The 27,198-nt window shown below is 43.9% G+C and overlaps 1 protein-coding gene across 3 annotated transcripts in view; it reads left to right on the top strand.

Moving 5' to 3' along the window:
• smap1 (small ArfGAP 1) overlaps positions 1–24,093 on the top strand; it is a 90,773-nt gene extending 66,680 nt beyond the window's left edge. For 2 of the 3 annotated variants that reach the window (XM_079169011.1, XM_079169009.1), the window contains exons 7-10: positions 1,570–1,685; positions 16,001–16,196; positions 19,543–19,775; positions 21,166–24,093. In XM_079169011.1, the coding sequence (XP_079025137.1) occupies positions 1,570–1,685; positions 16,001–16,196; positions 19,543–19,775; positions 21,166–21,288 (668 nt within the window). In that variant the 3' untranslated portion in view covers positions 21,289–24,093. The remainder of the gene's footprint in view (positions 1–1,569; positions 1,686–16,000; positions 16,197–19,542; positions 19,776–21,165) is intronic. The other variant, XM_079169010.1, reaches the window with a different exon arrangement.
• The last annotated feature ends 3,105 nt before the right edge of the window (positions 24,094–27,198 follow it).

The following is a 27,198-nucleotide window of genomic DNA, read 5'->3' as shown; positions in this document are numbered from 1 at the left end:
ACTGCTTAAATATATCTGCTTAAATATATATCATTTTTGAGCTGAACAAGAGAATACACCCACCCGGAATTCGTGCTAAGCTAGGCTAACCACATCCCGGTTCTGTGCATAACACACAGATTGGGAGATTGATATCGATTGATCTCCTCATCTCACTCTGGGAAAGCAAAATACAAGTATTTCTCAAAAGGTTGGACTTTATTTTGAACTATATATAAATATAAGTAAATATCGAACTCCATGAACAGACTATAAGTCAATTGAAGTTGTAAAATTACAATATGGTAAACTATCCTGTAAGTAACTACATACTGTATCTTTCCTCTGACCAGGAGTGCTATTTATCAATCTAGATTTCCTTTGGTGTGAGTTGACGAGTGTTGGCCATATCGACCGTAGGATGCATCTCTATTTGTCACTGCTAGCTCACTTAGCACCGCTGAGCTAGCTAACATTACAGCTCATCTGTAAATGCGCGCTTTCTTCTATGTGGTGATGCGGTTGCAGGTGTAGTTCGGTAGAAAGACAACTCACACCAAAACTTTTTTTTTGTATTACTTTTAACATGTTCCTTTTTTTCACAGCATACATTTTTTCTTAAAAAACAGTCGTTGATAATCTCATTAATGATGGCTCTGTTCCAAGTCTGTGTCCTCAATGGCAATGTCAGTGAGCCAGCACGGACAATAGACCCATTCACAGCGGACGTTCTGACTTGTCAGAGCAGGAAACACAAAGACGCAACGAATAACAATAACGATGGCTCCGTTCCATGTGGATGCAACAGTAAGCCATGCCAGAGAGTCAAGCAAGCACAATACCAGTGCCTTGGGACTGGCTCACCGAAATGGAATGCAGCCATCAGTAATTATTGTTGCCCTTTCTGCTACCACATCTCAAAATGTCTGCTGTTAAAAAGGTGTATTCATTTTCAGAGTGTTGGAGCTTTTGGAGCTCTCAGACGTGATGTGCCTTTTTAGAGTTGTTCAATATTAGACTCTTCTGAATCCAACTGAAATGAAATACAGACACCCGAAACTAAACCAGCTGGGTGACACATTGTCAAATATTTTTGCAGCTACCCACAGTTACTTTTCCAGGGGCAAATGGAGAAGCGTGAATAAAATCATTTTCAGGGTGAAGCGAAGTACTGAAGGAGTGCAGTCATAAGAATCTTTCTTGAGGATGTTCCAATTATCAAGTGCGGTAATTTTAAATTGAGCTCTGCGGGGCGTTTTGAAAATGCTTAAATTGTATAAATACCCTTGCGTATGCACGTAAAGGTCAGATGGATTTCTTCTTACGTGTGTCAGTGCCTTCCCTCTTCACTCCGTTTCTGACTTTATTAAACTCCCTTTGTAATTCTTATACTTTAAAGCAGCAGGTTAAATGTTGTGTGATTTTTTTTTCAGTGCAGAGAAATATGTGCCATGAGTTGTATGAAAAATGTATGAAAAATGTCCTAAAAAAACAGGCTTTTAATATGAGTTGACCGTCTTAGAATCTGATTCTCTCTCTCTCTCTTTCCCTCTCTCTTTTTCCCACTCTTTCTCTCTCTCTCTCTCTCAGATGCTCCAGAGTGTGGTGGGAGGGGCTCGGGTGGTGCTGCACCAATCAGCGACGAACTGGACATCTTTGGACCAATGGTCTCCAACCCTCTCCCCTCTTCCAACAACACACAGCAGGTAACAAACGCACACACACACACACACACACACACACAGTCACAAGCTTTCATCAGCTGCTTATCACCACAGGCAGACTGCAACACGGGGGATCTGCAGGGACTCCCATGATGCAAACGCAGGCATATTCGCAAACAAGACAATTCCCTTATACGTGCAGAGACGGACTCTCTGAGGATCATATCAAAGCAAACTGTCATAGACTCTCCTTTATAGAATGATTTGACCAGTGTCCTTCAAAAAGAGAGAGAGAGAGAGAGAGTGTGGGGCTATCAGAAAGAGGAATAATGGCGAACTGCGACAATGAAGAGAGCAGGTGGGAGTGGAAGAGTTGTAGTGGTAATGTTTTAGAATATAGCAATAATAATGCATTTCACTGCTTATGTCTGATACTTCTTTAAGGTAGCCCTTCCAATCTACGTAGCGGAGTCCAGTTCAATTATGCAACCCAAATATAGAATTTAGAATAAGCAATACCATACATTTTTAAACCTGCCACCTACATACTTTTAACATAATGCAACTGACCAAATATCCTATGGGTAAACGGTGTTGGGAAATATGGGGAAGGACTACCCGCACAAAACACTGAAAAATTCCAAATTTAAAGCACTAAATAAGGAGATAGGAGATTGAAAAGGCAATGTTGAAATTGCAATGGCTGGGATTGTAATTCAATCTTACATTATTAACAAGCTGTAAGAGGGGAAAGCTTGAGCTGCCGACCCACAATTTTGCAGGATTAAAATGACAACAGTCACCAAACTGTAAAAAACAACAACTCTGATGTGTTCTGGTTGATGTGCGTGCTGCTGACTGTGTTCATTCTGTTTCGCCAAAGATAGTTTTGTTGAGGAAGAAGCACCATTCTAACATTTTGATGTTTGATAAGATAGAGAGTAGAATACTTAAATGCCGTTGGAACGAGGGTTTACCCACGTCAACTATCTAGCTGTTTGCCTTGCGTCATTTCCAGAGAGCTAGCTTGTCCGTGATTGATTGTAAATTGCTGTAAACTATAGTAAAGTTAATTGAATCTCACAAATATTTAACAATTGTTTTGAGCTAGTTGTGTTCATACTGTAGCTCTGAATGAGAACCTTCACTATTCAGGGCTGTAAAGCAACTCATCTTAACGCTCTGGGAAGCTAACGTTAGCTAAGCAACCAGAGTGCAGAGCAGTTAGCATCATTTTATGGGTGTAACTGTCCGTGTAGTCATCCTAAACCTTTGAGTACGAGATGTCTGGTTCGATATGTGACTTTCTTTGATCAGGTATGGCCTGTAAATCAAAACTGTTAAGTTAGCCTAATATAATGTATAAAATTAGTCCAACGTCTACAGAGAATGTGCGAAACATTGCTTACTTTTAGCTAACTGCAATGTCAGACGTCAGTCACCAAAGTTTGTTAGTACCATACATGGAAGATATGTAGCTTTTATAAATAAATACGCCATTTTCAAGAGCATGATTATATCTTAAAATTCTTAAGTATGTCATTTGTATCTTTCTCAATGTCAGCTAAATTTGACAGTTCTTCTCTGTAGAAAGCTAGCGTGGACGTTAATGTTTCTGACTGGTTTGAATAAACGAACCCTGAGAGGATCTCAACAACTAACGACAACAGCTGCAACATTTCATCTGATCCTTAAGTGTTGGAACAAAAATAACACTGTTAAGTTTGTCATCAGTCTTGGTACAAACTAACCTTGTTCAATACATATTCAAATACAGGCCTGGTTTATAAGCTAGTCATATACATTTTGTTACTTAGTTAGTTTATAAAAAATTAATTCAAAAGTCGAAAACAAAATCACGGATATTTGAAAATATAGTGATGGAATGCTGGAAAGAACCTAGATGGAGTTGTGTGTCAGCAGCCATATTGGATGACCTTTATTTTCTGGGTAAACAAAAACAAACCTAGGTGTTTGTCTGAATAAGAAGAGAGAGGAAAACAAATTGGAAAATAACGGCATTCTTGACTGTAATTCCAGATATTTGTCCTCACTCATTCTTCCTTCCTTCCGTCACTCCTTTAGCAGCCAGTGTCAATGGCACGAGTACTGCTGGTTTAATTAGACATTTTCAAGGAGCCGGTTGAGTTTTGTAGTACCCCAAAGTGTGGCCTTTGACCTCGACTCGGCTGGAAATGAGCACACGCATTCATGCGGACACGTGTATAAACTCTCAGACTCAGTAGATGCATACATGATGCAGTTGCACACTTCTAATCAGGTGATGAAGGAACACAAACAAACAGGAGACATTATAATGCATTTCAGAGAAAACACACACCAAGTACAAATGCGCAGTGACCCCATTCCTTGGGTTGAAAATTCATTCTTTCACTCTCTGACCCATTCCCGGCTTTCAAATTGTATATCTCACTCTGGTACACACACACTCACACACACACACACACACACACACACACATCTCAGAGCCTCCTGGGAGCCGACCAGGCAGTGGCTTGCTGGGGACCCAGGCATGACGAACAATTATGGGCTGCTGTAACTGCAAGCTCCCCCTCTGACACTACCAGGCTCCCACTTACCCTCTAATCTCCCCTCCACGCTCGCCTCCTCTGCGACTCCATCTTCTGCAGCTCTGTGTGCACCTCACACCTCTGCTCACCTCCATAAATCCATTAGTCCGGAATTCCCCTCCTCTAGCCTCTGTTCTCTATACAGTGAGTGTTCATGCCATATGGTAATCACCACAAATACCGGTTTCTGACTGTAAAGAGTGTTTACGTCAACATCCAAGTTGTAATTACCACTTGTGAGCCTCAGACTTTTTCTCAAGTTCCAGTATATCCAACTTGCTGCTTAATAATGCGGAAGTACATGAAAAAGCAAACAGAGGAGTCGCCCCCTGATGGCCATTAGAGAGAATGCCAATTAAAGGCACTTAAGCATTTGCTTCACTTTTCAGACCCATGGTTGCCACCTTAAAATAGTGGATCATAACAGGTTTCCTAGCTTAACCATGGAATGCAAGAACAATGCTGCTCTTTTACTCCCATGTCTTACACACAGGTTGGTGAGGTGGTGACCTGTTAATCTTTTTAACATCATGCTCAGTTATAATGATTTCATGATTGTTGCCATCAAATACAAAGCTGAGAGCCTTTTTCATGGTTGTTATTATCATAAGAGCCAGCTTGAATACATTATTAATACAGAAACAGAGTTTGCAGCCAACTTCATGTTAATTAGATAGGTAGCTAAAGAGCTGAGCCCACTGTTTCACTGATTGCCATGCCCTTTGAGTGGTACATTTGCGTTATCAGCGTTATCATTGGAAACTGCATGCGTGCGCTGATTGATTGGAAAGCTTGGCAGGTGTAGCAAAAGCAACAGCAGCTTCTGGGCCTCCTAATATCTCTACCAATGTAAATCCTTTTGATGAGGAACACTTTTACCCTTTAACTGCAAAATGGAAAAGCAATCGATTACGATCTCGTTCGTCCAGTTTCAATTTAGTCAAAGAATTCAACTCCTGTTGTCATCGTCCTAAAAACAACGCTGCACCCATTAATGGAGTTCATCAATCGGCTTGAAATGACTTCTTTTTCATAAGACTATACAGTAGCTTTATTAACTCATCAAAACAGTGTAAAGGCAACACTCTTATCAAGTGTTGGTATTTGAATAGATGGGAGATTTATAAGTAACGTACTATGTTTTACACAACTAATACAACGTGTTCACATTGCTTCTCCACAACATGGTTTTTATACCCTGCTGTGTTGGTCTACCTTTGCTCTGCCTAGACTCACTTCTTTTCTCCATAGTTGCTGCACTCCATTATTATCCGTATGTCTTCCCTCGCCCTTGTCCTTCCAGTTCACTTCCCTCTCTCTACTGTCACTCACCATTAATTCTCTCACGCAAATATATTTTCCTTGAATCTGCACACAGAGTGCTTCTTCCCATCGTGTGTCTCGTACTCCTTCAATGTTAGGTATGTACAATTACATGCGCAAATCAGACATACAAGCATTTCTGAGAGTCATTTATGAACCTGGATTTATGCTCACAAAGAATGTGCATAAATTCAAACGCAGCCAAGACCATGCTGGTGTACAGCGCCAAGGGAAAACAGGGAATTTGTTCTTTTCTTTACGGAATTTCTTTGAAGACCAGTAAAGAAATTACTTTTTAGAAAGATGCACTTGCATACAATCGTTTAGTCAACAAGAACATTGACAAAAACTCCCCTAATTGAATAAACTCACTTTAAAAGTCAAAGTTTCACCCCTTTAAAACGGTGCAGGGCTATAGATGAGTGATGTTAAGAGCAAAAGCAAGAAAGAGCAAAAGAGAAACTGAGTACGTTTTTGATTTGATTTACCACTTTTCTTTTTCCAATGCTGGACAAAGAGACAGGACTGGAATTTCACACCTACCATGAGCTGCATAATGTTTTGCATGCTGTCCTTTGAACCATTTTGAAGGCTCAGGGATGCTAATAGTTCTACCAATATGCTGCACAACAGTGAAAAATCTATCCACATTTCTGACAACTTCTTACCAAAAGTGCACCAATTATTCAGCAGCAGTAGTGGAAGCTGTACTAATATGCAAAAGTACCAAGTTTGGAGAAGCAGACAGGAGAAAATAAATGTACTTCTGTGGACGGGGGCAGCAGCAAAACCTATTTTAGACACCTTAAACAAATCAATGTTGGATTAAATCTACGCTATATTTTGAATATTATCTAATTGGGAACTGAACTGTTTGGACAATGGAGTGTAGTGTCTTTGAAGAGAGCATAGATACGTTATGTTTTCAGTTCAGCTGCTGATAATACTTCTGTTCTTCCACTAAATGAGTGTTTGAATGCATGACTTTTAATTGTATCAGAGTATTTTAACTGTGTCGTACTTTTACTTTATTTAAAGATCACTGGTTTAATTGGTCTATGTATTTTTTTTTATCTTATTTTCTTTTTTTTTAATTCAATCCTAATCTGCAAACTAGTAATTATAGCTGTCAAATAGATGTAAGAGCTCAATATATTTCCTCTCAAATGTACTAGTGTAAAGTAGCATGGAAATAGAGAAAGAATGTACTTCCACCACTGTGTGTTACACATGAGATCCATGGAGAGGCCTTTGTTGTGTTGAAGGATATAACGGAAAAGATGTAAGAAAAAATGATTATTATTTATCTCTGCAGTGTTGTGCTATCTGTTACAGCCTTCGACTGCCGCGCAGCACTTCATACACTGCAAGGGCAGATTGCTCCACAGTGGCTGTTTGATAGCAGACAGGCTGCTCTCACATGGCCCTCCGCCCGCGGCAGCACTGTCTGTCTTGTAGAATGTAATATTTGAATGTCAAAAGAGTACGATTTGTTTCCGCCACAGTCAGGAGAAAGAAAAAAAGGCATTTCGTTACAGCTCTCACAGCCGGGACTTGTGTTGCATTAACACGTCACAGATGTCAGAAGACGTTTCTCGCATGTTGCCCTCAAACTCCGACAAAGTTCAGTGTGGGTTGTTTTCTTTTGCACCGGGAGACATGTTGCCGGTCTTTGTCTGGGCCATGTCCAGCGGAGCGTGGAGACTTGCACTGACATTTCCAGCAGCATTTAAAGGGAAAAGGCCGTTAACTCGCAGTGGTGTGGATCATAATCTCCTCTGCCTTGGTGTGAAGGTTAACGTGTGATTGTATGTCTGACAAACTGGCTGGGGCATGTTTCTACTTCCGAGAGGAAGAAATTTGGATTTGGGTGACCTTTTCCTCCTGTGGGACCGCCATCGGGCCAAACTCATGAGTGTATCTCCTGATCCCTTACTGACTACACGCAACATTTGGAACCTCCATGAATTTACCTGTAGCACCACCATTGCAGCGTCAACCTTTCCCCTCCTATACATACAAGCGGTACACGCACAGCTCTGACCATCAATACACATCCACCTAACCTCACACACACACACACACACACACACACACACACACACACACACACACACACACACACACACACACGGAGGACTGAATTTGGAATTCAGCAGGCAGACATTGCTTTACAGCTGTGATTAGCCTGGGTGCATGGAGAAAGGGGAAGCCTGCTGATTCATGCAGCTATTAACCAGCATCGGGGAGCTCTCGCCTATCTGCGAATACGTCAATTACGAAAATACGATTACGGCCTTGTAGGGGGTGGATTTGTGTTATCCCCTCCCTCTCTCTCTCTTTTTCTCTCTCACTCACTCACTCACTCACTCACATGCACACTTTCTCCCTGTGTCTTGTCCCCTATCTCTCTCATCCACCCCACAACGAGGGAGAATAATGTATTTGTTAAACAGGTTTTTAAAAGGAAAACTCCAAAGAATATATATTTTTTAAAAAGCTTCCAAAAATGTTAAACATAAACATTGAAACTGAAGTCGAGGGCGGGAATAGAAGGATGGAAGACGGGAGAAAGAGTGAGGGGTGAGACATGCTGCAGAAGGACAAGTTAGGGGAGGGAACAGTTTTCGGGGCAGTAGACTGGTGGGGAGAGGGACGAGTGGGCGGAGAGCAGGTCAGGAGAGAAAATCAAGGAATAAGTGAAGTTGGAGGGTGAGGACAGGGGTCCTCAAGACGGGGAGCATTAAGTCCCACCAGCCCTAAGAGACTGAGTGCGATGGTGCAGACCCAGCTGAAGCGCTGGCTTAAATGTCCTCAGCCAATCCTAAAAATCCTGTTAGTCCCTCCTCCGACACGGGTTACCCAGTTTGGGAGGAATCTATAAGAGACCCCGGGGCCAGATTTACTGAGGCTTTGCAATTTACGTGCCATTTTGGTGCATCCTCTCATAAAAATAAAATCGAAGTAAAACGGACATTGAACTTTTTTGGTCATTTGACTAATAACACAAGAAAATGATTGTTGTTAGTTGTTACGGTGACTACACCTGTCAGTGGAGCTTGCTGGGAAGAGAGCCGACGCAGCTCCGAAGATTAATAGCTGCCAGCTAGCTATAGCTTGTCCTCCGAAACGGCGGGGAGTGAGACTTTAGACCCGGTGCTGCTGCTGGCCAACAACTCACTGTTTCGCTCATTCTCTGTAACCAACGGAGCGTTTCAGCATGGTGGAATTGGTTAGCTAGCTAGCTAATTAGCCAGCTGTCCGCTAGCTAACTAGCGGACGACTAGTTACCTAGCTAGCTTAGTAATTCCACCAATGCTAACTAGATAGCTGTCTGCTAGCTAACTAGCAGATGGCTAGTTAACTAGCTTGCTAATTCCACCATAGTTTGAGGCTACACTGGTTACAGAAAATGAGCCGAACCAAGTTGTCACTCATCAGGCGATAGCATTGTGCTTTCCTATGCTGTGACAAAATTGTGCGGATGAAGCATTACGTTGTTAAAGTTTATTTATGTACTCTCTGTGCTTCGTAACTTTACTATATGGTTTTAGTCGTTACTCCAAAACCTCACCTCAGTGAGTCTGTGACTAGCTGTAAGTCGGTTTAGTTTATGTGGAAGTTAGCTCGCTATGACGGTCACAATGGCAACAGTACACATAAAAATGGCCGCCGCTCCGACCATCCTGCTATATCGATTTGAAGTGGAATTTCAATTCTATTTCTATGGTCTCTCTCCTCATTGCATTAGCATTTAAGGGAGGACTGGGCAAATAACAGGAGATCTGTTAGCACAGGTTGAGTATGGATTTCGAATAAAAATCTATTTGTTCCGTCAGCTTTGTGGAGGAAATTCTCCGCCTGTGAAAAGGAGCAGGTGGGATATACACAAGCTGCAAGGAAGATTGTGGTGATGAAAGGTAACATGCATCAGTAATCAGGCTATTATTATAACATTGCATCTTAACACAGTCTACCCTATGCTATGGCTGACTTCGGAGTGAGCTGCTTTCTTAGTAAATGAGGCGCTAAAAACAAAAAGATTGTGATTGCAATGAAAATCTCAGCACACTTTTGTGCAAAGCCATTTTCTTAGTAAATATGTTTCTCAGCCATTATCATTCTACAATGACTATTGTTGTATTTTATTCAGATTTTACAGTCATATGCTCACAGTTGAGCTCGTACTGTATATTGACCAGATCAGTATGATGCTCTAGCCATAATTGTCCCCATTAGTCCCAAATTGCGGCTAAAATCAAAGTTCTTTGATGCTGTAGAGATTTCTCATTTTTTATCTATAGCAAGACCTATGGACATGAAGGCAGAGACCTAATGCTACCTTCATCCAACATACAAAGCCATCTCAAGCTGGCAGCCCACTTCTAAAATGATGCTAATCTTAAAGAAATCACTGCTGGAGAGTGGAAGAGAGAGCTTTACCAGGAAATACACGAGAGGTTAATGCAGCAGTGCATACAACTGACTGTGAGTGTTGCTTTGTTTACCTGTTTCTGAATTTGGTAACTTACACTAGATCAGGGGTGTCAAACATACGGCCCGCGGGCCGGATCCGGCCCACCACGTCATTTTATGTGGCCCGCGAATCCGCCAGCAAAAAAAAAAAATGTAAAAGTCGGACAATTTACAAATATCCGTTGTATCGCGCACGGTGGAGCTCCTCCCCGATCCGCACGCGCCGCGCACACCTCCACCAGCGTATGTGGCAGCAGCAGCAGCAGCAGCAGCCACCCTCCCCTTCTTTCAGGAAGAAGAAAGCCAACCCCAGTGTCCACTCTTTGGTCACCGTGTCTCTGTGACCTCACGTTTGACCCATTCTTTCCCACTCCATATGTACGGAACACCTCGAGGGAATTTCTTCAAATTTGGTCCAAGGTCACCTCACAAAACCGTTTTGACCATAACTTTACAATTGAAATGCTATTTAAGACATTTTTAGAAGTGGTGACACTTCAGGGGGACATGCATGAAACTTCAACTTGGCTGGCTGAGGGAGGCTTAATTTGTGTTTCGGAAAATCCAACACATTCTGCCTTTAAAGATGCTCAAGCGTTCAGTAGAGCTGAGGGGAACCGCAAAGTGAGACATGATGCTTTGTGGGTTCGTCACTACATTCGTCACATTAAATATAGTAATTTAATCCATTGTTGGAATTAATAGAAATGTTTTGATTGATGTTATGATTGTTCTTCTCATCTAGCAGGAGTATCCTTAATATCTAGGCTGTACCAAATCCTGAGGTTTTATTAGACGCAATGAGTCCTAACTGGCATGACTTTCAGTCCATTCTGTGCCACTAAAGTCTTCTTGTGATTGTCGCATACTGCTTGAACAAAACCCATCAGACCACCATCACCTAGCAAAGCGTCCCTATGTCGAACATGGCTTGTGTTGTGTTAACGTGAACATTGGATTAAAGTAGAAGCCTTTGTGGAAGCAAGTTGTGTTTGAGGGCTAAGCGGGATGACAGAGAGAAGGGTAAAGAGAACAAGAAATTGCTTTGAGATGGATAAAGTAGGAAAAGAAAAGGAAATGCAGTTCAATACCTAAGAAGGCATGAGGAGTGAGAGGGAGGGCAGTTTGCAGAGAGCAGTAGAAAAAGTCGACGGGGGGTACAGAGGGATGAAGTAATGAACTAACCAGCGACTTCTTGTACTCGTTCTTGCTTTCATTGTCTTTCCGTCCTGTTCCTTACTGCCACTCTCTTTCTTGAATTCAGATTTCCAAGGCCAGCTTTGTTTTGTTTTCAGTAAATTAGCCCAAATCCTTCAGCACACACAAACACACACACGCACTCAGCCTACACACCCAGAGCCTTGTGTGGTTTTAAAGCCACAGATGGTCTATCAGAGGGGAGTTTATGAGTATTTCAAGCAGTGATGGAAAACCATGTAGAGAAAGAAAGTCTAGTGTGTGTGTGTGTGTGTGTGTGTGTGTGTGTGTGTGTGTGTGTGTGTGTGTGTGTGTGTGTGTGTGTGTGTGTGTGTGTGTGTGTGTGTGCGCGGGTGGGTGGCTGTAGAGGTCTATGAATAGCGACAGTGAGGAAAATGCTGTGTGGTAATTCAGAGCTCTGGCTGCACCCATCAACACCAACATTGGGTGAGAAGAATGGTGCCTTGTTGAAGAGGCTTTCTTTCACACAATGTGCTGCTAGGAGCCCCGCAACACATCGCACACTATGTCGACTATGTGTGACTGAGAAAGACAAAAGAAAATGGGTAGATGCACATGTGACAGACTCCGCTTGAAGTTCTCTTCCTCTAGACTTGAGGTTAGACTGACGCACCACTGCGTTTTGCATTTTGTGCCACCTGTTCGGCTTTGGCAGGACTGCCTCGCTGTTCTTTTCAAAGCAAGTTGAGCTAATACTTTCTGAAGCATCTGGGGAGACACAGACGGTGGAAGGACAACATTTGTGGCAAAAGAGGCCTTGATTTTAAGAAACACAGTTACCAGTACGAGGTTATGGCTACCTAACGTCTCTACTGTCTCATTTGCTTCACAGTAATTGGAACACTCGCTCATGAAAGTAAGCTTGATTGACCATATATTGTGTTTTTTAAGTCGGGTAGGCCATGAACTATAGGGTTGGTGGTTTGATCAAAGAAAAAAGTAAAGTTAAACAGAAGGCGTATTACCGCGAGGCGGTAATTCTAGTTCCCGACAGACATTTTGACGTGTCACAGCTGGAAAAGCACAACTATAACTAATGAGGTTAACAATGTCTTTATTCCAGTTATGCCTGAGTCTAACGTGTGTCTGCTGTGAGGTCTTGATTTCAGTTTCACTTCTCATTTTTCACCCTGGTCATGTTAGGATAAGGATGTTCATTGTCATCGTAAAACCATACGAACGAAATTAAGTTGGCGACTCATCAGTCAGTACAGCAGCAACAAGGTAAACCATGTATAAAAACATTAAGACAAGACATTTCGGATTTAAAACAAGACATTAAATAAATATGTACAAGATAAAACACAGGCATCAATGGCTAAAGTGAAAAAAGTGCTTCGTTAAAGTTTTATTGCCTATTTTTGTTTCTCTGCAGCATTGTCCGGGGTGGCGGTGGGTGGGTGATGGAGGAAACCGCTCTGGGGAAAAAGCTGTTCCTCAGCCTGTTAGTACGGGTTTTGATAGTCCTGTATCTTCTTCCTGATGGCAGGGGAACAAACAGAGAGGGACCCGGGTGTGTGATGTCTTTGATGTTGCTGGCCTTCTTCTGGAGGCCGTCAGCATACACAGTGTCCAGGTCAGGGAGGGTAACTCCCACAATCCTCTGTGCTGTTCTAACCACACGGGCCAGGTCCCTCCTGTTCTCTGCTGTGCAGCTGGCATACCACACAGTAAAGCACTGACAGAGGATGCTTTTAATCCCACTTCTGTAGAAGTTTACCAGAAGTTCAGGGAAGAAGAGCCTCTGCTGGGCTTTCTTCACCAGGTGGGATGTGTTCAGGGACCAAGTGAGGTCTTCAGTAATGTGGCGCCCCAGGAATTTGATGCTGTCAACCCTCTCCACCTCCTCCCCACTTATGTAGAGTGGAGAGGGTGTGGTCTTCCTGGATCTCCTGAAGTCCACTATGACTTCCTTGGTCTTGGTGGTGGTCAGGACCAGGTTGTTGTCCGAGCACCACTCAGCCAGATGTTGGACCTCCTGTCTGTGGTGCGTCTCGTCGTTGTTGGAGATGAGTCCCACCACAGTGGTGTCGTCGGCAAACTTCACTATTGTGTTGGAGGAATAGGAGGGGGAGCAGTCCCGGGTGAGGAGGGCCGGGCTGAGCACACAGCCCTGTGGTGCACCAGTGTTCAGGATGGTGGTTGTCGATGTCAGGTTCCCTATCCTGACATTCTGTGGTCTGTTTGAGAGAAAGTCCAGAATCCATGAACAGAGTGAGGTAGAGAGTTCAAGGTTTTTGAGTTTATGTACCAGTTTATGGGGGATGATGGTGTTGAAGGCAGAGCTGAAGTCAACGAAGAGCATCCTGACGTATGTGTTAGGGTGCTCCAGGATGTTTGGGAAACATGAATGAACTCCTCAAACCTGCCATCATTGATTTTCTGTCCTCTTTGGTAACAAACAGGTGCCACCCCCTGAGAACAAACATTTGCCTCCTTAGCTGCTAAAGCTCCAGCTAGTCTCTAACTGTGTCTGTCTGCTGTTTGGTGCGTGGGCAGGTAGCGTACAGTGAGTTTTTAGAGTCTTCATTCAAACTTAATTACACTCAGCCCACCTCCGAGCAGTTTTCTTCGGCATTCCACAGTGTCCACAGAGCCGGTGGACTGGCGGAGTCACGCCGTGCGTTCTACAAATATATGTCTTGAAGAACGGCTGACGATTATTATTATTATTTATTTTTTTGATTATTATTTTTTGATTGAGTCGTGTTATGTCTCCCCTTGAGAGATCCAGACGGATCAGGTGAGGACAGTCTGCTGCCTGTTCTCGCCTTCCATTCGCTCCTATAATCAGGAGCCAGTATCATGCTAATGTGCTGCGGCTATTAATAGGAAGGAGGCTCCATCCTGCCACCCGCCGACACCCGACTCACCTTAACTGGCTTCACTTGAGAGAAAATGCAGTGAGTGTATGTGTTGGCATGATTATCTTTCCTCCTCATCTGCCTCTGCATCCTTTCCTCTCCACTTTCCCTCCCTTTCATTTTTTCTCTCTCTTCTCATTCTCTCCTTCTCCGTGTCTTTGTTTTCAGCCATTGTTCATTCTCTCGTTCCTCTTTTTTTTACTTGCTCTGTCCTTCTTCTTTTGCATCATGCCCACCTCCCTCCATCCCCTTCTCCTTCTCCCTTCCGCTCACCTTTTCTTGACTTGCTGTCCCCGTCTCCTCCATTTCTTCTTCATCCTTCCTTCCTCTCCGTCTCCTCCCTCCTCCCGCTATCTCTCCTCTAACCTCCTTCCCTCCCCCAGTCAAAGGAAGTCAGCAGGGAGAGACGGAGGGGAGCAGTACTGCCTGCTAAGCAGTTGAGCACAACACACTTCCAAAGCTCTGTGTGTGTGTGTGTGTGTGTGTGTGTGTGTGTGTGTGTGTGTGTGTGTGTGTGTGTGTGTGTGTGTGTGTGTGTGTGTGTGTGTGTGTGTGTGTGTGTGTGTGTGAGTATTAAGCTTGTGTTTGTGTGTGACTAAGAGAATTCAGAGTGTTTATTCACCAGAGTGTGTGTGTGCGCTTGTGTGTGTGTTGCAGAAGCCACTGTTTATCACAGTCACCCTTATCTTATTCATGAAGTCCAGCTGACTATCGCCTTACCTTTTCTCCCACCATTCTCTGTGTTCACACACACACACACACACACACCACACCACACACACCTGTACAGAGCTCTTAAGCAGGTGTTACTTTTCTGGCAGCTCCATCCATTAGACATAATGGTTGTGTGCCTGAAAGGTTTTTTGTTTTTTTTTTAATTAAAAGGGGCATGTGAATGAGACTGTGTGTGTGTGTGTGTGTGTGTGTGTGTGTGAATGAGACTGTGTGTGTGTGTGTGTGTGTGTGTGTGTGTGTGTGTGTGTGTTCGTTCGTTCATGTCTACCTCTCTTTGCAGCAGCCATCTGTCTCTCTTACAGTGACAGTGCTTCTCCTCTGTTGTCTCTTCTGTTTTTCTTTTCTCTCCCGTCCTTTTATTCAGCTCTTGCTCTCCTCACCCTTTCTTTTTCATCTTGTCTTTTCCCTTTGCCTCTTTCCTGCTTCTACTGTCTTGTTTCATCTTTTCTCACCCTGATTTACAGAGTGTGTCTGAGTTTAATATGCTCCCGTTCTGTGTGCACAGTTTGTCTGCGTTTAAGTCTCAGTTATGCTTTCCGCACGGACAACGTTTGGATCTTTTATTCTCCGTGTGGGCTTCTCTTCGCAATTCAACATTCTCCCAAACTGCAGGTGTGTTAAAAACTCACGGCTACGGCATAGTTCCCACCAGGCGGCAAACCTCCAGTTCTGAAGACATTTGCATTCTCTCTAATAGCCAGAAGGGGATCGACTCCCCCCAGTTGCAAAAAGAAGTCTGATTGTACACAAGTTTATGAGAAAATGACTCTACTTCTCACTTGATTTATTCCCTCAGTAAACATTGTAAACATGAGTTTATGGTCTCAATCTCTAGTTTTCTTCTTCAATCCAGCATGATGTTCATTCAGTCAATTATTCTCCAGTTTAGAGTCAAATAGACCATAAAGCGCAGCATGCTTTAGGGCGGGCTGAAAATGATCAGCACTGGTATCGAAACAATGACCCAGCCCTTCTACTGGCACATGCAGCTCTGCACTGTGTTATATGTCCATGTGCAAGGTGACCAAGAGCAAGTATAGTCTACACTAGAGAATACGTTTGGGTAAAACTGTACATATTTCATACTGCCCCCCCCCCCCCCCCCCCCCACCCCCACCCCCCCCCACCCCCCTTTGTGTCTCACTGACAGTCTGGCTCCGGTACTGCACCTCCACAGGCGGACCCCTCCACCTCCTCCTCCGCCTCCTCCTCCACCTCCACCACCACCACCACCAAGGCGGAGGAGAAGAAGAAGCTTCTATCTAAGGACTCCATCCTGTCTCTGTACGCCAGCAGTTCAGTGGCCAGTCAGCCGCAGAGCCAGCAACAGCCTGCTCCAGGGCAAGGTGACCCACGTGCACACACACACACACACACACACACACACACACACACACACACACACACACACAGTGTGTGTGTGTCCACGTCCAGTCAGTTGAGCTGGATCATCTCATCCAGCATCTACGTGGAACCGCGGGGCTAAAGTGTGTTCATACCAAACTAATTTGAATCTATTTCAACGTGTGCTCCTTTAATCTGTTCAACTGCAGGAAATAACCCCAACATGCAAAGGCGTCTGGGTAAAATAACGTCTATACTGTTGGCATCTCGCGTGCTCAACCAAAGCTTTCATACTGTTGTGTACAGCTACAGTGTGCTACAAACCCCGCCTCAACACCAGGTAGCATCTTACCGGTTTCATTTGGCGTCTCATGGTTTTTTGTTTGACAGCGCGCAACTTTACTATTTTTAGTTCACTCTTATCGGCTATTTTGAACAAAAACAGGGTCTGTTAAACCCACTACACTGTACTATCTGCACCAAACAGAAGACAGACAAAGTGAGCGACTAGTTGGTGAACGTAGCGGAGCATTTCGCAGCTAAAGAGCCAGATATTTTCCTCAGAAGTCTGTGGCGACCAACACAGGTCTGGTTGCTACCACGTTCGCCGTATCAACTTCATTTGAGGATAAAATTGCCGTTTTTGTGTGTATAGCTTGTTGCGCCGCCCCCGAAGTGGCCAAACAAATCATTTAAGGCAGGTTTAAAGGCAGCGCCATTCCACATAGAGTCAAAGGAAAGACACATTTCTGCCCAGCGTGGTTCAAAGGGCGTATTTGCTCGAGTTGAAAATGTTGCAACTGGAGCAAAGTTGTATGTTATCCCGAGGCTTTATGTCTCCGTTTCATAAATGTAGGGAGAAAAAAGCCAAAACAAGCCAGGCTGGAGGAAATCTAGCAGAATCGGGTGGAGTTGCGGTCGGTGAGTTTTGAGATCTTCCAGAGGCTGAGTTCTCAAACTAAGGCAAAGTCTGTATGTAGCTAGCTATAGCCACACCTATTGTGGCCATTATTAAAACACTCCAGCTGTCCGCACCTTTACAAACACAGAACACTCATTCCAAACCTTTTTTTTTACTTGGGACCCAACTCCCCTTTGGAAAAATGTATTCCACTATTGTTATAGGTTGCATTGTGCACATGAGTTGTTAGGAGTTTAACCAAAGAATGATTCATATATGGATGAATAGATAAAAACGGCCAGGAAGGTGTTTTTTTCTTTAGGAAAGCAGAGATTAGAGGTAAAAACTTCTAAACTGCTATTTATATTGCTGCTATAGGCGTGTTTTCTTCCTTCCTCTCCCTGACTCCTCAGGTTGACTTTGTGACCCCTTGGAGGGCCCGGCCCCCCAGCTTTGATATATTAGGTCCTAATAAATGCTGGCTGTCCAGGCGAGGATCCTCAACACCTGCCATGAATTTTGAATTCAAGGACCGGCAGGTCAGACCACTGTCTGCTGTCTACAGTTTACGACAAACAAACATCGCACACGTACAGTGTCTCATAAACGGGGGGGGCACACAGTCATACCAGCACAAGAGCACGCACACACACACACACACACACACACACACACACACACACACACACACACACACACAGACAGAGACACACACACACTTTCATACATCCATCAGAGGAAAGATACATCATTGAAATGAAGGAGAGAGGAAGGCAGATGAAAGGTCAGCATGCTGAAAAGCAGGCCGGTCCACTTACTGCAGCAGCACAAACAGACGAGCAGATTCACGCTCGTCTCACAGCGATTACGTGTAAACACTGACGACTGCAGACGCCTGGTTCTACATACGCGTGCTACGTGCATCCACCCGAGCATGTCTGGGAGCGTGTGGGAAAGCGTTAGCGGTACACGATTTCCTGAATGGTGAAAGAAAGGCGGCGGCAGATTTGTACGCATCGATTGTATCGCTGCATGATCACACTTACGCGTAGAGGATTAGGGATGGGAATCAGCATGAAGGGCTTTCTGCTGCCTTATTGTCCTCTTTTGAGTCCTAATAGATGCTGATGGAGATCAAAGCCAAGAGAATCTCGCCAGGCTAATGCCTTAAATCACTGACTTTCATCCTGTGTGTGTGTGTGTGGGGGGGGGGGGGGTGCATGAGCATGGCTGCCTCTGCAGGATGCTTGTGGATTTAAGTGCAGCTAATTAACCCTCAAAACAGTCCGCGTATCCTTTATTGATTTACACTTTGAACCTGCACCAGTGGAGGATGTTTAAACTTGGAGATATGAATTGCGCTGCAAGAAGCCATATGTTAGCATCAGGTGGACGTCTCTTCATATTTTGTACATGGAGTCAACACAGCTGACTAATATCAGAGGATATTTTGTCCATTAAAAAAAAAAAAAAAAACACAGATAAATGTGTCTTATTTTCCCACAGTGGTCTCATGCGGTGCTGATGGGTGTTTCTTTATGAAATATGATATTCTGGAGATTCAGATTCATCTTTAGAGGCAGTAATAAAAAACCTTTTCTACTTTTTGATGTGAAAATGTGCCCAGTCTGGCAACATATTCATTTAGCGTTAATATTTTAGTCCCGGTTGATTTTGAAGCCCCAGTTGGAGTTCATTTTAACAACACAGATCCTCAGTCTGACCCATCAAGGGTTAACACCCCCTACGGCTGCTTCACAATAAAAGCCACCCCTGTTTTCTCTTGTTTTTTTTGCCAGTTGAATGCTTTTAATGCGAAGCAGCGTTAGGAGAGTAAGACTGAGAGTGAGACTTCTATTAATAAGATAAAAACTGAACATTAAAGTGGAACTACATGCAGCATAGTTACTGTCAATCCCCACATTTGAATCCAGAGGGAATGTTGGACTCTGCCACTAACAAGGAAAAATACTGTGTAAATAGATAATAACACAATGTTGTAGGAATGGTGTGAGGACTGGGTTGTTTTATAATGCAGTAATAAAGGATTTATAACACACCCGAACACATCAGGCAATGAAGTACAATAACAAGACATAGTTAGTAGCTATAGTGGCCATGCTTAGTGTTTTTAAGTGTTTTGATCATTTTAGCTCTGATGTGGAAGTTTAAGATGTCTTATATTTGGATTTTAAAGAAGAACTATTTACTCTTTAAATTCATTATTTTTCTACATATCTTCTAGTGAATTCTGCAAAACTATTTATTCATTTCAACACGGCTCTGTTATGTTGAGTTGAAAATAAGCCATGTAGTAGGAAAGTTAACGTGTGTGTGTGTGTGTGTGTGTGTGTGTGTGTGTGTGTGTGTGTGTGTGTGTGCGTGTGTGTGCGTGTGTGTGCGTGTGCGTGTGCGTGTCCGTGTCCGTGTGCGTGTCTTTGCACCAGCAGGAATGTACGTGGGCCAGCCTCAGATGCAGTTCACCCCGCAGGGTTTCGCTCCAGGGGCGGCCGGAGCCGTCCCACCCACCACCACCACCATGATGGGCGGAGGGGCCGTGATGTCCGGCGTGGCTCTGCCCAACGGCGGCTACGTGGGCATGCAGCAGCAGGGCGGGATGCCAGCCAACCAAGGGCAGAACATGTACTGCATGCAGCAAGGACAGTGGAGCATGAGCCAGGTAACACTCAGATAGCTGGTGCAATATTGGTGTTATGGTGGTGATGAACTCATTTTAACATCTGGCTGATTGTAATTCCTCTCCAGTTTCTCTGCACAATCATCTTTTATGAAGCACACTTCCCTGTTTACTGTGTGTCTAGTAACCCACATAAAAGTGTCATAAGTGTCTCATTTCCTCCCACCTCCGTTATCCTGGTCCCAACATTTAATATATGGTCTTCCACGATTTACTGCTATTTCCTTCAGTGCATCTATGACCTCGTCCCCTTTCAGCCTCTTTAAATCACAAGAAAAATACGATTCAATGTGTTTGGTCAGCAAGGTTACTGGATCATTTATTTCTTAAATTCTGTCAAGTCACTTTCTTGTCTCCAAGTACAAAGAAATGATAAATGTGTGATGAATTACCCAACATTTGGAGGGAGTCTTTGATGCAGTGGGGTGTGGGGACAATGTCAGTTTAAAATGTAGGAGTGACACATGACCGGTAGGAGTAAAGTATAGTATACATGAAGCATTCACAAAGAACGGGTCGGGACCCACGTACTTATAACCAGGCGGCAAACTCTGGGTCTGCAGATGCAGACCCACCAATGCAGAAGTACCTTCAACCTGCATTCTCTCTAATGACCATCAGGGGGCGACTCCTCTGGTTGTATTGAAGTCTATGAGAACTATGAAACTCTACTTCTCTTTTGATTTAGAGTTTATAGTCTCAATTATTAGTCTTAAGTCTTCTTCAATACAGCATGATGATCATTTAGTAAATGATGGTCTATTTAGAGTAAAATAGACCATAAAGAGGAGTATGCTTTAGGGCGGGGCTACACAGTGATTGACAGGGGGGGGGGGGTTGGGTTGCAATCAGCATTCAAAATTGTTGTCAGCATCTTGACATCCAGGGAGGTTAATGAAAGATCATAAATCACCACCGAGACACACACAGTCAAAGTGTGTGCGTGCGTGCGTGCGTGCGTGTTGCGCAGGGAGATGTAATGGAATGGTGACTTGATGAACGAGCGTTCGGTTGCACGTTGCACGACACATGACCACACACACACACACCATCGTACGCACTCAGCCGCCAGCTCTCAGATGACCAGATAAACGAGAAGCGCTGCACCCAAGAACATTCATAATAGATGAGGCCGGAGAAGGGGAGCAGAGAAGTGTGTGGAGGGGTGGGGGGGCTTTAAGAGCAGAGTCCAAGGTAAAAGGCGAGGGAGTTGAGCTAGAGGTCGGTAAGTCCCCCCCTCCACCCCACCCTTGCCTCTTGGATGAGGGAATAGCTGTCTTCTGCAGCTCTGATGTATTTCAACATTCCCTCTCTCACTCACTCTCTCTCTCTCTCGCTCTTTCTCCTCCCCCCCCCATCTTTACTCACTCAGATGACCCAGCAGATGTCAGGCATGGCTGTGAGTGGTGGCCAGTCAGGGGCCCCCGCGGCCGGCTGGCCCGCGGCTCCCCCGCCGGCTTCCGGCCAGACCCTCAGCACTCAGCTGTGGAAGTGACAAGCAGGAGGTCCGGAGGAGGAGGAGTGTGTGTGTGTGGTGGGGTTAGGGGGTTGAACGGAGGGCAGTCATATGGCAACAAAAACAGCCCAAAAATGTGCTCCTGACCCACCCAGCTCCAAATAAAGAACGCACAACAGGGGTAGTTTAACTTTCTTTAATGCCCCCCCCCCCCCTCTACCCACTACCCACCATAATTCCTTTAATAAGACGAGATGACATCACACTGGATGGAGCGGGGGAAATAGGAAAGTCTGGCAGCTGTCGTTTCCCGCCTTCATTTTCTCTGTTGTGACCAAACAGCAGAATCTGAAAGAAAAGAAAGCGTCTTGACCGATAACTTGAAGTGTCTATTATAGTAATATTGTATCCTTACCAAAATGGATAGTTAGTGAATAGTCTTTCAAACCTACAGTAGATATGGCTATCTTGTGGTTGGTCCCTCCCTCTGCTGTGTATATTGTAACCCCCCCCCCCCTCTGTAGGGCAGATAGTCGTCTGAACAGTACTGTATTTATGTGACTATGATGTGAACCTCCCGCTGTTTTCAGAGCCATAGGAGAGAGCTTGACGCCTTTCTCTCGATTACTTTGATTTTGGTTTGACCTCTTTGACGTTCCAGACGTGGCGTTGTCCGGGTTACTTTAAAGCGTCCTGTGGAGCTTACAGTAGCGTTGCTAAAACGGGGTTTTAAAGCTGCTTACGGCGGATGTGATTTTGTTTCGAGTCGCTGTCGTGTAATTTGACCAGTTTCGTACAAAGAATTTGAAAACTTTCAGCAGTCAAATAGTGTCTCATTACGACAACTTCAAGTTGTTGTTTTCCTCCCACAGCAGCCAGTGGTCCACCGCTCAGCTCTACAGCAGAGAGCAGACACACCAGTGGCTCCTGACCTCGAGGTCGAGTCAGAACTGCACATCCTATTAACATAGGAAACATCAAAGACTTGCCTCCAAGGACTCTAAAAGTTATTGAACTTAAACCTTTTAACGCTTAACCACTCATTGGACTTCTCACGACTCACACACATAATCAAACTAGAGTTGTTACGATGTTAACACCAGTATCAGAAATGCCTGTTGTATCGGCGAGTCCTTGCACCGATCCGATTTCACGTTATCGTATCATTTAGAAGCTCGTTTACGCCACACAGGAACAACAACAACACGTCACGTCACTCGCTGACCGAACTGTGCGGAGAACACTCGTCGGCAGCTCCGGGAAAAAAAAACGATCGCTGCGTCCAAAGTCGATGGTGGAAATAGCCAACGGGTGAGCCGTCTTGCTTCTTTCTCACCTCCGTAGATAGTTGCACATGCTCAGTAGCGATTGGTCAGGTGCTAGCGACGATGTCAAGTTTGCCCGAGATGGCAACATTTCAGCAATTTGGCAACATTCTGAACACACTAGCATCTGATTGATACTTAAGTTCAGGTATCGGAATCTGTGTCAGGAAGGAAAAAAATTGTAACATAAAATAATTCAAATTGTTATGATAGAGCTCCAAAAAAAGTTTTCTTTGTTATAAACCAATATAAGTCCGCCCACACAACGACGTACAAAAGATTACCAATGTTGATGACACCACAGACAATCTCATATCGGTTTGCTCGGTGTCGAGTTGGAGCCAGAAGGCCGTTAGCCTAGCTTAGCATCAAGACTTAAAGCAGGGGGAACAGCCTGGCTCTATGCAAAGTTTCAAAAAGAAACCTCAAAAGCTCATTAATTGACTAAAAATACAAAAACACAATAACTCAGTATTCACTGTGTAGACATTTTACACACATTGTAACAACAGATACTCCAATTCATGAAAATGTTTGTCACGCCCTAGTTGCAGGAAGTCATTCCCTTGCTTAACAGAGTCAAGAAACTGGAAACGGTTTGGAACCAGTAATGAATATTAACCCTACTCTCTTAGTATCACTAGTATATCATTATATTTATATGCAGATGATACAATGCTGTTTGTCATACGGCGAGCTGGTTGAAAACAACCCCGGAGGTTCCCTTTAAGTGATTGCTGGGAGCCTCTGGGCCACGCCGTGGTGTTTTAAAAGCTAACGAGCTGGCTTCAGTAGGCCCTGGGCTCCGAGCCATTGAAAACTTGCCTTGTTATAGAAATGAGCTGTTTCCCCTGCCGCTCCCCGCCGAGTATAATGCACTACTGGAATCGCCGCAGTATGTCTTTACTGCACTTTAGTAGGTAGTATCGTATCTCCGGCTGTGTCGTGGTTTCGTCAGTCGGGTCGTTTTAATGGGAACGGCAGAGACGAATAAACTGTTCCAACTGCTGGGGAGGACTTCTACAATCTGTTTTTTCTTTTTTTTTAAAAACTGGACCAATGTTGCTCCCCCTCATGTGTGACGCTGTAACTGTATATTCTACCATCCACCATCTTTGTTGTGGTGTTTCGTTGTGTGCGGTACAAGAGAAGCACAGTTATTCTGAAGCAAATAAACCTGAGGGACCAATCAGAGGGCTAGACGATGGGGGGTGGGGGGGGCTAGCAAAAGGGGACCTGCATGAAAAACGCTGGATGGGTCCCATCGCCACTGTCCAGTCCTAGTTTATTCAGACTAAGAACAGAAGAGCCAAGAGTAGAAATTAATAAACATGCATTCTAGTGTGATCAATAGTATCAATACATGTCGCTACTGAATATTTGAAATGGTTTCAATACTCATGTTCAACAGTATGGATACACAGGTACCAGCTGTGCTGCCTTTCTGCTCTCTCTTGTCTCCAACGGCGAGTTCACACACACACACACACACACACACACACACACACACACACACACACACACACACACGCACATTGCTGTTTATCTTTTAATAAAGATCTCAGATTTGATGCCCTCAATGTTGTGTCAATTCTTTTCTGTGGTATTGAAAATGGAATATTGTTGTTTTTCATGGTGTTGTTTGAAACATATATATGCGCAGAGTTACAATTGCACAAACACACACATATTTGATAAACGTCAATCAAATCTGTGTCCGTGATGTAACACTGGAACACATTTTTATGCGTTGCAATAAATATAATTCAGAGAGGAAGACATGAACACTATAGTGCATGAGACGGAGCAGGAGTGCAGTTTATAATCATGACCGAGCGCTGGAATGATTTGTGTTCTAGGAATAATATTTTATTATTCATTGGACATTGGAAAGTGTATTACAGACTAATGAAAACATCATCATACTTTGGTGAGGTAGTTGGCGCTATGCACCTAAAAGTTGCCATCGCAATCTTCCAACGGATTCAGCAAAGAAGACAACAGTGGAAAGTGGAGAATTTCATAATGTTCATGGATAAAGTGACGGATTTGCACAAACGTGACAATTCTTCCATAGTTTCCACTGACCATGTAAACACCAGTCCACCTGCTACCGTCTATATGATGGAACAGAACAAATAAAGTCATCCCAATTTTGAGTTGCATTCATTTCAAGTTGAATCCTCCTATAGGTCAGGGGTCGGCAACCCGCGGCTCCGGAGCCCCATGCGGCTCTTCAGCCCCCTTCAGCCTCCCTGAGGCTACATCCACACTGCTACGTCACAAACCATCTCCGTCCACACTAAAACGTCTGAAAACGAATATCACGTGACTCTTCACGTACACTGGGAATGCGGGTGGGTGTCGGTGTAAACAGGAAGTAGATTGGTTGCTTAGTTAAAAAAAATACGACAGAGTAATAAAGTAGTCTTTAGTAATGAAAGGTTGTGTTTGATACTTAAGATCTTCTCTAAAATCTTTCTCTATGAACTCAAACAGACACATTTCGTGGAAAGTTTGAGACGTTTTATTTTTCAGACTTAGCTACAACGTTCTCTCTCTCTCACACACATCACATTTACGTTGATATGAACACTCACATACAGGTTTACTAGATTATGGTCCATAAATGTGGTCAACACACGTCTCTCACTCGTTCCCTCTCGGTTTCGTTGTCCGTTCTCCCCGTAGCTCTGCTGGTGAAGTCGTACTGCAAGGAGAGCAATTACTGCTTTTGTTCCTTTATGGTTTATATGTGTGGACTTCACGATAGTTGTGCAGAACAAAATAAGCATTAATAAGAACAGGAAAGTCCTCCGTTTTTGTGTTCTTCCTCCTCAATGCTTTTTTTGTTGTTGTTGCACAGTGGACAATCTTTCAAAGGGAACTCTTATCTTGGAGTTTGAGGTGATACTTTGTCACTGAAAATAAAAAATGTTTTAATATTTTGTAAACTAAAGTGTGCGTCACATCCTATTATGTCGCTGTCAAGCGCCTTCCCCTGCAGGTGGCGACCTCTGGGTTAGGTGTATGAAATATAAAGTGGATATTTTCACTGATAAATTACCTTTCATTTCCATTCATTGTGTCGTTAACTAATTCATAATTTTAATATAATTAAGCTTGTATGAATGTGTGTTAATAGGAAACACTAAATGACCCATTTATGTGACATTGGGATCCCATCTGCCTTCAATTAGAGGAAGAATGGTCACTGTGGCCAATTGTAGAGACGCTGTATACGGCTCTGGTAGCATTTTCTCATAGACTTCTATACAATCAGACTTATTTTTGCCACCCGAGGAGTCGGCTGGTCAGTAGAGAGAATACCAGTTTGAAAATACTTCGAGGTTGCCGCCGGGGTTCAATATTATTCCAGCTGTCGCAAAACCATAATGAGATGTGTTAATGCTGTGTTCAAACCAAACGCAAAGCGAATTCTTCGCCTTGCGTTACTCGTGGGAGTTTTTACTCGACAGGATAATTTGTGTTTCTTCACATCATTCGCACTAGACGCTCCGGAGAGCAGCGAGGGCTCCCTCCGTGGAGACGTTTCATCAATCATGGCTGAAATTACCACTATTGCTACTTTGTACATGTTGTGGAAGTCCCCGATATCCCGGGAAACTAAATATCGTCTTGTCTGGGTTCATAACATCATCAGGAGGCCCTCCGTGATTTTCATCACGCTGTATTCGCTGCATCTAGCACACACACATCAGCTGGTTTACTCCGGCTGCATGAACCCACAGTAAAGATGTTGCTGTGATGTAATTGTAATAAACGGATCAAAGCGATGCCGAAATAACTACATCAAGATGCCGATTTGTAAAAAGTCTGAATTCATGTTTTGTTAGTTCTCTCTAAGTGAACACCTACGGCTTCTGATTCAACAACGTCAGCACGTCAGTGATGACGGGAAGATAATCTCAATGCTGATTGGCTTTTGCGACACAGCGTCATGCGAATCTCTACACGTCAATGAGACGAATTTGCGTCATTTGCCTCATAAATGGCTCGTAAAGCCAAAAAAAATGCAGATACAAGCAGCTGACTTTAAACTGAGTGAAACAACTTGAACAACTCCTGCAAACAGCCCATTCGTTTTTTTGCAGGTGATCCCAACAGGTGATAAGCAGGGAGCAGGGACTGCATGTAACGTTAGAAAGTGGAGCGGCGAGTGAATTTAAATGAAGGCTCGATGGAGATGAGCCAGGCCTGTGCAGAATGGTTCACCGAGGATCGCCGCAAAATGCATGCCGGTTACAATTGTGTCAGACTCGCAAGATCGAGGTTTACAGAGCCAGGCGCCAGAGTTTGGCCTCCTAATGTTTATTCCTAACCACTTTTCCTTGACCTTGAAAGATGTGAAGGAGAATTCAGAAGGATTTAGGAAAAAGACAACCGTGGTGCTCCGAGAATCCGACTCCACTTTCACTAAACTACGCTGTAATCGTGATGCGTCGGCGGATGTCACTGACGTAAGGTCTGCCAGGGAGAAACTACAATGAAGGACTACAAAAAGTAAAATATGACCCCACTCCTTCCTGTCACACTTAACATTTAACACTGCCTCCAGTAGAATCTGACAATTCTTAATATAAATATTTCATTTTTTTGCAAT

This window comes from Pholis gunnellus (assembly GCF_910591455.1).
Source record: "Pholis gunnellus genome assembly, chromosome: 11".
Lineage (NCBI taxonomy): Eukaryota > Metazoa > Chordata > Actinopteri > Perciformes > Pholidae > Pholis > Pholis gunnellus.
The sequence above is the reverse complement of the archived record's forward strand: the minus strand, read 5'-3'. Positions and strand labels throughout refer to the sequence as shown.